At 42.6% G+C, this 11,096-nt stretch overlaps 2 protein-coding genes across 2 annotated transcripts; one reads left to right on the top strand and one right to left on the bottom strand.

Moving 5' to 3' along the window:
* Nucleotides 1-3,546: 3,546 nt before the first annotated feature.
* LOC108242801 (histone H2A.V) lies at nt 3,547-6,632 on the bottom strand. Its single transcript, XM_017427875.3, has 5 exons — nt 6,485-6,632; nt 5,060-5,137; nt 4,831-4,944; nt 4,624-4,753; nt 3,547-4,536 (listed from the first exon to the last, which is right to left on the bottom strand). Exons 1-5 carry the CDS (start codon nt 6,485-6,487, stop codon nt 4,475-4,477), a joined length of 387 nt encoding a protein of 128 aa, XP_017283364.1. The 5' UTR covers nt 6,488-6,632; the 3' UTR covers nt 3,547-4,474.
* Nucleotides 6,633-7,199: 567 nt separating this feature from the next.
* On the top strand, nt 7,200-10,669 carry LOC108242800 (transcriptional activator protein Pur-beta). Its single transcript, XM_017427873.3, has one exon. It carries the CDS (start codon nt 7,228-7,230, stop codon nt 8,143-8,145), a length of 918 nt encoding a protein of 305 aa, XP_017283362.2. The 5' UTR covers nt 7,200-7,227; the 3' UTR covers nt 8,146-10,669.
* Nucleotides 10,670-11,096: the final 427 nt, after the last annotated feature.

Below are 11,096 nucleotides of genomic sequence, written 5' to 3' on the forward strand. Positions count from 1 at the left end.
AGACACCCTGCGGAGGAAACTCATTTCAGCCGCTTGTATTCACGATCTCGTTCTTTCGGTCACTACCCAAAGCTCGTGACCATAGATGAGGGTAGGAACGTAGATCGACCGGTAAATCGAGAGCTTCGCCTTTTGGCTCAGCTCTCTTCACCACGACAGAGCGGTACAGCGCCCGCTTCACTGCAGACGCTGCACCAATCCGCCTGTCGATTCAAACAGCTGATTTGAATCCAGAACGGACTTTATTTGGGTTCAGATCCAGACCACACTATTTTAAAGTTTGACAAACACCTCCAACTAAAGTGATGAGTTCAAAGCTCTGCGCCTGAATCCAGGCTTTAAGGCTAAAAAGCTTTATCCTGCTGATGCTAATTTTACCAGTTTTTCAGAGAAAACCTATCAGATACTCAGAAAACAAATACAGTCTGACGCTGATTTGATGCTTAAATCTAGAAACCCGCTCGTGAGAGGCTGATAATTGGACAAAACGTGATTTCAAATCGGCATGACTCAGATGTTTTAGTCTTTCTAAGTTAAGAAAAGACCAGCTGTGCCTCAGGATGTTTCCGTGAACTTCCTGCAAAGGTCAGTCCTGGAATAATTTTTTCTCTGTAAACCACCAACAATCTGAAGCTGCATCCTTCATCATTTCAGAGTCATTAAACCTCTGAGTCAGACACGAGTAAACAAAACTTCAGAGGTGGCAGAGAATATTTCTAACAGGACAGTTTTGTGTTTCTGTCACCCTCGGAGCTGATTGTTCCTCCAGTGTCTCATCAATCATCTCTGCATCGTTTTCAGCTCAGAAAAAAGACGTTTTATCACAATTCAGTCAGCGGGGCTGCGAAGGAAATAATGAGCTGAGAACAAAGGAGGGAAACATACAAAGACTTATTGTTGCATTTATTTAAAAAAAAAAAAAGAAATTAAAGGCTAGCATTACTTAAAAGAATATACATCACCCACCGCTTTTCATGCCAGAGTTTTTGGAGTTGTAGCCGTTTTGATCAAACCTCGAAAATAACATGATGTGTGATCTGATGAGAGGAAATGACTGACTCTCAGCTACTACCACACCAAAGTTTGGCTCAATATCTGTAAGTGTTTGGATTTAATAAGGTGGCCATTTTAAATTGGGTTGACTCCAAACGTTAATTAGCTGTTGGCGTACATCTTATAATTAAATCCTGATAGTTTTATTCAAATCCATTCAGTGGTTCATTACATATATTTGCTAAAGACAAAGAAGTGCACGCACAGATAAAATCATAGTTGCCCTTTCACTTTCAGCTGTGCGTTTAAAATCCACCATAAATGGTTTTTAAGCACCTTGTTTATCTGGGTGATGGGATTCAGTGAAGCCCTAAAGAATTAAGTTGTCACATAAATGTTAAAGAGGTAAATAAACACAGCCACATAAAAAATAAATTCCTCTTTCAGCTCGAAGGCTTTCTGTATCGCGATCTGGTCTTTTCTGTGTTTTAAAATAACTTAAATTTAACCTCAAGTGGACAAAAACACAGTGGGAAAGTTGTGCGCAGAAAACTGAATCCAACCTTGCCTCACCCCAAGGTCAGACCGTGCAATGCTCAGAGAAATGAGCTCCATCTAGCAGGTCAGAGGTTAAAGGTCATGACAGGACGATTAGACTTTTTGGAAGAGGTGCAGGAGGAAGATCGAGCTTTTAAATAAAACTACAAAAGTAAGATTTTTACAAACCTGAACAACCAGATTTTACACACAAAAACAAACATTTATTATTCATTCATTATTAAAAAAGACATTAAAGAAAAAAAACAACATAAATATCTATAAAACTGTAATTTGTGATTATTTTTTCAGCAGCATAATTTCTAAATTAAAAATGAACCAAAACAAAATTTGCATTATTTATTTCTGTGTTACGTTGAGTGAATTTTCATTGTTTCTGTAACTTTATCTTTGTGTGCTTCTGGAGTTGTGTTGCTTCTTTCCACAGCAGGAAGTGAGCTCAAGCAGCCATTCGGGTTCAGGTTATTTATAAAAATGTAAAACAGAAGCTTACAAGGGGGATTAACACGCAGGCAGGTAACAAAACACGGGAATATTCAACAACAGCGGCAGGAAAGGGGAGAAAAATCTAAAAATGTGAATTAATGTCAAGTTTGTCGAGCTTTAATTTTAGTTTAATAAAGTTAAATTGAAAGTCTGCATTTTTCTTCTTCTATGGTGCCAAAGTAAGTTTGCCATCTTCTTTTCAGAAAAAAACAAAAAAGGACAAAACAAAAGTATTTTGAAAATTTACAGTCTTACCTGTAGTTCCACCTCAGCAGCATTTTTTATTTTTACTGTTTGTTTGTTTGTTTGTGTTTTTGGTAATAAAATTGATTAATTAATTAAAAGAAATACATTCCTGGCAACTGAATGTTCACACGGCCTTCAACCTTTCTTTCCCTGAGATATCGACTGAGCTTGGACCTTGAAAACCATATTTAGTTGGAATTAAAGTCTTGCAACATTGATCCTTGGAACAGCAGCAGCCGAAAGCAGCAGCCGAAAGCAGCTCCGACCTTCGGCAAGAATCACAGCAGACCACATAAATAAAGCAAAAGGAAAAACTGGAAGTGAACAACTGGGATGTTTCAGCCTTGAGGCTCAGACGCTGGGAACAGGCCCCGTGATTTAGTTGCAGCAAACGTCCAGGCTGGCCTTGTTCGCACCCGTGAGCCCGGACGGTTGCAGTCAGCGTGAAGCATTTTCTGTCCTGCTTAGTGTCATAGCGCCTCTACGTCAAACTGTCCTCAGCCTCCTGCAGGACAGGAAGTGGACTGCTGCAAACTTAGAGGTCAAAGGTCAGCCAGAAAGCAGCAGCTAGAACTGAATGTCTTACCTTCCTTAAAGAAATGAGTTGAAACCTGAATGACTCATTGCCATCCTGATTAGAGAACCATGTATGTCTGTTAGCAAAATATCTAACAAATCATTGGGTAGATTTTAATAAAACATTCAGGAAATTATCATTTGATGTGAATAAACAACTCAGTCTGTTCCACAGACGCTGAGCTAAAATCTGACGTGGTAGTAGCTGAGAGTCATACCCAACGCACACGCTAACATCTTGCAATATTGCCTGAAATTAGTTTTCAAGGTTTGACCAAATTGCCTAAAACATAAAATTATTTTGGTTAAAACTCCGACATAAAAGGTGGCAGGTTATTCCTCCCAGATTTTACTTGTTCAGCATTAATCTTTGCATATTTCACTTTTAGGTTTTAAAAACAAGACTTTTTAAAATTGGTTTAACTGTTTAAGCCTCTGGCTCCCCCTGTTGGAATCATGTGGTATAACAGCTGTTAAAAAAAATAGGTTTTTAACAGCTTCATTTAAATATATTTATATATTCTAAATGTGCTCTAAAGCAGTTCATAAATTAATATTTTCATAAGCTTTTGAATACCAAATGAACCCTATAAAATGTAAAAACCTTCTTGGCATTTTGTCCATTTAATGTTTAACAATCTAAGTACTGCACATGCAACAAAAATAAAATATATCTTTGAGACGAAGCCAAGGACAAGTCAAGGGTATTTATTAAAAGATAAAATATGCAGTCATTACCCCGAAAACGTAACTTTTAGAAAAATGCACCAACTTGTTAAAAAAATGCGAAGGACAAGGACAGTTCAGCCTGCCAATGCATTTAGACAATGCAGGTAATTGTTGTTTTTTTTATTTATTTTATTTTAAAGAAAGTTCGGATGTGATCCAGATCTTTGCCTAAATTTGGCTGCACCTCTTGGTCACGTCTGGTTAAAGAAAAGGCAGGACAGTTGTTGCACAGTGAGGAAAATACTGCGAGATCCACGTCTCAGCAGCTGAGGATCACACCTGTCAATGTGTGGATTCAAGTCTTAACATGTTCTTTTTTTAATAAAACGCTGTAAACATTCACACAAAACACTGTAGCAGATTGAAAACAGTACGTGTTCATTGATATTTTGCCGTAAATAAAAAAAATCCAACCTGTCCTTGTGCAGTTCAAACTCTTACAGTAAAAGGAAAACACGTGATCTCACATTTAGCTGCTTTTACCAATTGTCCAAAAAAACCAGCCTCTCATTAAAAACCTGTTATAGTAAATATCGTAACTTCAGGAAAATAACCACAAACAAGATTTTTTTTTTTATATAAAAAATGGTTTTTAACAATTTTTCAGTATAAAACATCACATATTCCCAGGCCAATCAAACAAATTCACTGTCATCACTTCAGTAATAATGAGCTCCCCAGTCAAACGGTCTACAATGACATAAAAAAGGGTTTCTGCTGTTAAGGGATTTTCTGTACTTTTCTCTAATTACGGGGGAAAAAATATAACAACACAAAGGCTAACAATCACTCTTCGTTTGCTATAATATTAATAATAGAAAAGAACAAATGTGAACTCCTGGTCCGAACAAAGCCCAAGCCCCGAAATTTGTGGTTGACGCGGCGTCTACGCAGTTTTCTGCTGGCCCTTCTTCCCGATGAGGGATTTGTGGATGTGGGGAATGACACCTGCGGAGGACAAACCACAAACCAGTGAGATTAATTGTGTAGCAGGAATGAAGCGTGAAAAAGAAGCGCTGCCGGCTGTAAACTCACCTCCGCCGGCAATCGTCGCCTTAATGAGCGAATCCAACTCCTCGTCACCACGGATCGCCAGCTGCAAGTGACGGGGAGTGATACGCTTCACCTTCAAGTCTTTAGAGGCGTTCCCTGCCAACTCTAGTACCTGATCGGAAAACAAAAGGTTTAGTGGATTTAGAGGAGAGCGCAGGAAGGTCTAGAAATGTTGCTGGGAGGGCTTACTTCAGCGGTGAGGTACTCGAGGATGGCGGCGCTGTAAACAGCTGCCGTTGCTCCGACGCGACCGTGGCTGGTCGTGCGAGTCTTCAAGTGTCTGTGGATACGACCCACCGGGAACTGTCAGGAAACAAGAGTCTGTGATTCAAACAAACCAAAGCTACAGAAAAAAATCTCCCGGTGACGATCGCGGCCGAAGCCACAAACTGCCAAGCGAGGATCTGATGGCATTTACCTGCAGCCCAGCCCTCTGGGAGCGCGACACTGCCTTCGCCTTGGCTTTCCCGCTGTCTTTTCCTGCCTTGCCACCAGCCTGCGTGAAGAGACGACAGAACAGTTTTAACGAGAAACAAACAAAAAAAACATTCTTCACTAATAAAGTCCAGATTTCTTTATCATCCGCACCATTTTCGACCCACTTTAAAATCGCTTTGTTTTTACAATTAAGGGACTAGTTTTAATCTTTTGTTTTCTGATTATAGCTGTAATCACTTTGCGGAATATTTCTTATTAGAATGTAGAAAGAGTTATATATTAAAGATATAAATAAAGAAAACATCTGTAACGTGTCAAGTTCAAGATTACTCTGATTCCCTATCTCCATGATGGGCTTTTTGTCACAATAGCAGAACATTAACTGATTGTTTACTTCTTAAAAGCAACTAAAAAAACTGTAAACAAACGAGTTTACCACGAAATTCCACTTTTAAAGACGATCTAAAAAATTTAAAAAATTGAAACTGGCAGGGATTGGTGAGATTATGCAGTTATTTTGCGTAGGGGATCAACGCATTTGTCATTAAAATGTTTAAATAAAAAGGTAGAAACTTTTATTTTTTCCAAAGAAAACGTGTTTTCTTGGCCCGGTAAATAGCCGCCGCTTTCCCGCCAAGAACAAATAAAACAAACTCAAGGCGGCAGCTGCAGGTTTCTGTGAATGACACACCATGATTGGAATTAATTAATTAACAGGTCAGGAAACAACACATAAAACAACCGATCGAGACAAAAATAAACACGTAAAGCTGTCAAGCCAACGAATAAAACTAAAAAAAAAAAACCGCGTCAACCGAAACAGACGCGCCGCCTTCAGGGACAGTTTCAAGTTTTCATTCACAAATCACTAAAAAAAAAAAGTTTCCAGTCGCCGTGCTGGCGACACTAAACCTAACATTTAAACCAATTTTCCCCTAAAACAGTGTCATTCAGAAACAAAACCGCGGCCAACTGCTCACATCTCGCCGACCGTTAAGCCAAAGAAACGGGCATTAGCATGCTAACCAGCCCCGTCGTGTAGCGTCAAGAAGTACCTTTTTTATGAATCAAAGCCCGAGTTTCCGAGGGAACACTCGGCTACTACCAAAAAGGGAACACCCGAAGAACCACACCGCAATGATTGCCCAATGCCACCTTTAACCATCGGCTATAAAACTCCAGACTTCCCAAGGTAACGTTAGCGATCATGCTAACGCGCTAAGCTAAGCTAGCTGACAGCTAGCCCTTTTAGCAACAGCTTTCTGACCACATACATTCTAATCGAAATAGCTCCGCTCTAATTCAAAACAGCACTTTCTACAGCTGCGCGTCCGTCACGACATGAAAAATTCGTCCCGACATCCGTGAAAAAAATACACCCCAGCAACGATCTGAGGCTACGTACCATCTTTTCTCTCGTCTCGTTATTTGATTGTAGAACTGAGTGGATAGCAAACAATTTTCAGCTCCCGAAAGCAAAGAAACAATAAACCCTTTCGCAAATCTTTTGCATGCGACCCCTCGTGGGAGTCCGGCCAACCAATCGGGGGAAGCGTTGCTGCTTCGAATCTCTCGTCCGACCAATCGGAGAGCGGCGTGCAGAACGGTCACCCATCCCCCACCCGAAGATCACGGCGCCTGTCTTTTGCGCACGAAACCGACAAGTAGGCGGGACTCTGGTCTTGTGGAGCGTCTTTCCTCGGACATTTATCTCCAAAATGTAAAAAATGCATACATGGAGTTAAAATTAAGATTTAAATTTTAAGAAAAAAAGCAGACTTGCAGCGCTTTTAAACATAAACGGTTTTGTAACGACGTCTTTAGAGAAATCCTATGCTATTCGTAAATCCAACCAACGAGGAACTATTTGGCAGTTGTGCGTTAAAACGTGAAATTTAATCCTCCCAGAAATGTTATGGATTGTAAATAAAATCTACTCAAACGTCATCTAAAAGGTGGCGCTTTTTGTAACAGGCAGAAGAATGGACTAATGAAAACGCAAGCTCTCTAACTGATAGTATGACTGGCAGCCAAGTCAGCCAATCAGAGCCCAGCGTGCAGCGTCCGGTATCCTTCGCTGGTGAGCGGAGAGGAGGGGAGGGGTTGGGGGTCAAAGACACGCAGAGAAACGGGCTGCTGGTGGTGAAGATGGCGGATGGGGACAGTGGTAGTGAGCGCGGCGGTAGCAGCGGCGGCGGTGGGGGAGGAAGTGGCGGGTTTCAGCATTACCAGCGGGAGTCGGAGACCCAGGAGCTGGCCTCCAAGCGGCTGGACATTCAGAACAAACGCTTCTACCTGGATGTGAAGCAGAACGCCAAAGGCCGGTTCATCAAGATCGCCGAAGTCGGCGCCGGGGGCTCGAAAAGTCGCTTGACCCTCTCCATGTCAGTTGCGGCCGAGTTCCGCGACTATCTGGGGGATTTTATAGAGCACTACGCCCAACTGGGGCCTAGCACCCCGGAGCAGATTGCTCAGTCATCCGGTGGCGATGACACCGGGCCTAGACGGGCCTTGAAGAGCGAGTTTCTGGTGCGCGAGAACCGAAAATACTACCTCGACCTGAAGGAGAACCAGCGGGGTCGGTTCCTCCGGATCCGGCAGACCGTCAACCGAGGCCCTGGGTTTGGCGTCGGGGTGGGCGGCATCCCCGGGGCCGGCCTGCAGTCCGGCCAAACCATCGCACTCCCGGCCCAAGGCTTGATAGAGTTCCGCGACGCCTTGGCCAAGCTGATAGACGACTACGGGGGAGCCGAGGAGGAGCTGGCCGGCGGCGGAGGGGCCGGGGGCTACAGCGAACTTCCGGAGGGCACGTCGATCATGGTGGACTCCAAGCGCTTCTTCTTCGACGTCGGCTCCAACAAGTACGGCGTGTTCCTGCGGGTGAGCGAGGTGAAACCCAGCTACAGAAACTCTATAACGATCCCCTTCAAGGCGTGGAGCAAGTTCGGGGGCGCGTTCAGCCGCTACGCCGAGGAGATGAAGGAGATCCAGGAGCGGCACCGGGACAAGATGTACGAGCGGAGGACCGAAGAGGAGTCCGAGGGGGACGACGTGGACGACGATTGATGCACAGGGAGAGGTGGCTTCTTTCTCATTAAGCTGATAAAGTCTGCAGAGAAGCAAAATTTTAAAAAAGAGAGAAAAAATAGACGGAGAGAGGATTTTTGTGCATGACGAAGCGAACTATAAAATGCTAAAACAGAGGAGTAAAAAAAAAAAGTATATTTGACTGAGAAATTACTGTTTATGTAAGAGAATTGTTCTAAAGTTTAGGTGGATGTTATAGATAACAGTGCAGACTGCAGCAGTCAGCCTCTGTATGAGATTCCCCACTGATTTAAAATAAAAAACGTAAATATTTAATATATCTAGCTATATAAACACATATATAGATTGTCCATTTGATAACCTCACATGTAGCCCTGGACGTTAAAGGTGCTCATTGCAAACTGTTAGTAAAAAGCTTATCCTGAACTGTATTAAATTTTGCAATTTAAACAAAAAAAGGTAGTTTTCCAGATATGCAATTCTGAAATGCGGGTCCACGCTCAGTGTAAACAAAGCACTTTTATTTTGCTTGTTCAGCTCAACAAACCGCCGTCACCTCGGCTGTTTTATTAGGTAAACAAACTCGTTAACCATGGATAAAAAGGTTAGATTCTTCCTTTATGATTTTTTTTTTTTTTTTGTGACATTGCAATGAGTACCTTTAAGTTTGGCGGACGCCGCAGTAGGTAACCTTTTCCTGTTCGATATCCGATGGCGAGAGCTCGCTCAGTGCTGACCTGTAGTCTGTGTGTGGTGACCTCTGAAGAGACGCATGACGCGCCTCCAACCAGCAGCTGCAGAGAGTGGACGTGTGAGGAAGAATGCCGGCATCGCTCACCCAAGGCTGTTTGTGTTTTGTCTAAAGTGACCTGTAACTAACGGCTTGTCCAGACAGACCCGGAGACTCGGCCTCGGCTTCGTGGCGTTGGGGAGGCGGAGGGGGGAGAAGCATCCTTGGCATTTTCAGGACATCCTCCCAGCCCAGCAGGGTCCAGTAAGGTTGTCTGTTACAAGCACATGACTCATTTGGATTTGCTGCACAATCCAAATGAGTCCAAATGAACCCTCCCTCTCCTCCTCCTCCTCCCCTCCCGAGCATCCCTCAGGTGCTCGCCTCCTGCTCCAGCAGCCGAGGTGCGGTGAGGCCCGCTCACGTACGGCTTGTTGTGTCTCAGGGCTGAAAACAAAAACCTCCCGTCTACATTCTGGGGCGTATCAGCGTCACCCGTGCCTCGTCCTCCGGGCCGCTCCGCTTGAGTCGTCCGTGGCAACTGATGACGTCTCCTGAGATACCGGGCCGAGCGTAGGCCGACCGCGCCGGTCACAACTTTCCAAGTTAAAGCTTAATATTGCTGGGCTTGAGCTACGACCTCAAGGATACCCTCGTTGACTTCTTTAGGGTGCGTCATTTGGATCCTTGAATCTTGAACTCAGACCATTTACGACTGAAGCAGTATTCAGTCTGATTGTAACAACAAAAAACAATAATAGGTGCTTTTGGAAAAGAAAAACCCACAATGGGGTGTTGTATCTAAAAGATATATATGTATACTGGAAGAGATTTACTAACTAAAAAAAAAAATCCAATATAGATAGAATTATTTTTAAAAAGAAATATATTGAAATATGTCTTTAATACAAGACATTTATTAGATAATGCCACCTAAAGTGGCTTATTTAAAACACTAAACTTGGATGCAACTGTCCAGGGTGATATTTCATACCTGCTTTTTTCCTAATATTTTTTTTTTAATATTTCTTAGAGGAAATTAAAAAGAGTACAACAAATTGATTACGCAGTATCTTATAGCAATTTTTAGAGGCAACTTCACTGAAGTCGGCAAAACACTCAGCACTCCTGGTCACTTTAGAGCTTCAGGTTGTCTCCTTCTTTCAGTCCACAGCTTTTTCCGCGTTCTGTCATGAACTGGCTCTCCATCAGTTGCCATACGACACAAACGTCAACTCCTGCAACCATCAGCATCCAAACTTCAGCGCTCCTTTTTAAAAAGTTGGATCATTTTTTGGGTTTTTGCACGCCTGCTCTCACGCAGCGCTGCCTCAGTCTTCTTTTCTTTCTGCATACTCTGATTGCTGTACGATGGTATTTATCCATTTTCTTTTTTTTTTTAGAGCTGTTTCAAGTTTTATTTCTGTGTTGCAATAGACAAAAGAAAGTTTACCTCTCAGCCTAATAATAATAATAAAAAGCCACAGCGTTCCCGTGCTTTTGGGGAAATGTCACTTCTCATTGTCCCACTTCCTTTTGGTGTGTAAACCTCGTTGGATTTTACTTTACCCACTTCAACACAGCAGAGAAATGCCATATGAAAAAACACCTGGGAGCAATAGTTTTTTTTTCTTTCTTTTCTATTGATATGAATATATATATATATAAGATGACACATGAGATTGAACTACATCCTTCTTCTTGTACTGTGTTACGTGAAATGGCAGCTGTTTCAGTCATGTGTGTTCTGCTGTAATATTCTACCGAGATCCTTTCAACGAGAAATAAAAGAAAAAAAGTTTTTGCTCAGGAGAGTTGTCGTGTTTCTGTCCTGGAGCGTGACGTTCGCGTGGGGGGGGGGCGTCGGCGAAATGTCCGCAAGTCGCATCGCCCGCCAGAGCGTTCGATTAAAACCATCTGGAGAAATGTTGTCATCCGTTAAAGCTCGGTGTGACTGACTATCAGCTACTACCACACCGAACTTCAGCTGAACGTTTGTAAAGCTGGCAGAGTTTCAGCCGTTTATCAGGGAGTCCAAAACGTGTCAAACCAATAAAAACTGTCTGAAAGTTTCATTAAAACCAGTTCAGTGGGTCATGAGATGTTTTGCTAACGGTGCAAACAAACACGAGCTAAAACTGCCGTCGCCTTCAGCTGAAAACGAGAACACAGAGTTGTTTAATCTGCCATCTTTGTTTTGTCAAATTCATTTTACAGACAAGAGACAGTGCATCTTCTG

The sequence above is a fragment of the Kryptolebias marmoratus genome, linkage group LG1, assembly GCF_001649575.2.
Source record: "Kryptolebias marmoratus isolate JLee-2015 linkage group LG1, ASM164957v2, whole genome shotgun sequence".
In the NCBI taxonomy this organism is placed as follows: Eukaryota; Metazoa; Chordata; class Actinopteri; order Cyprinodontiformes; family Rivulidae; genus Kryptolebias; species Kryptolebias marmoratus.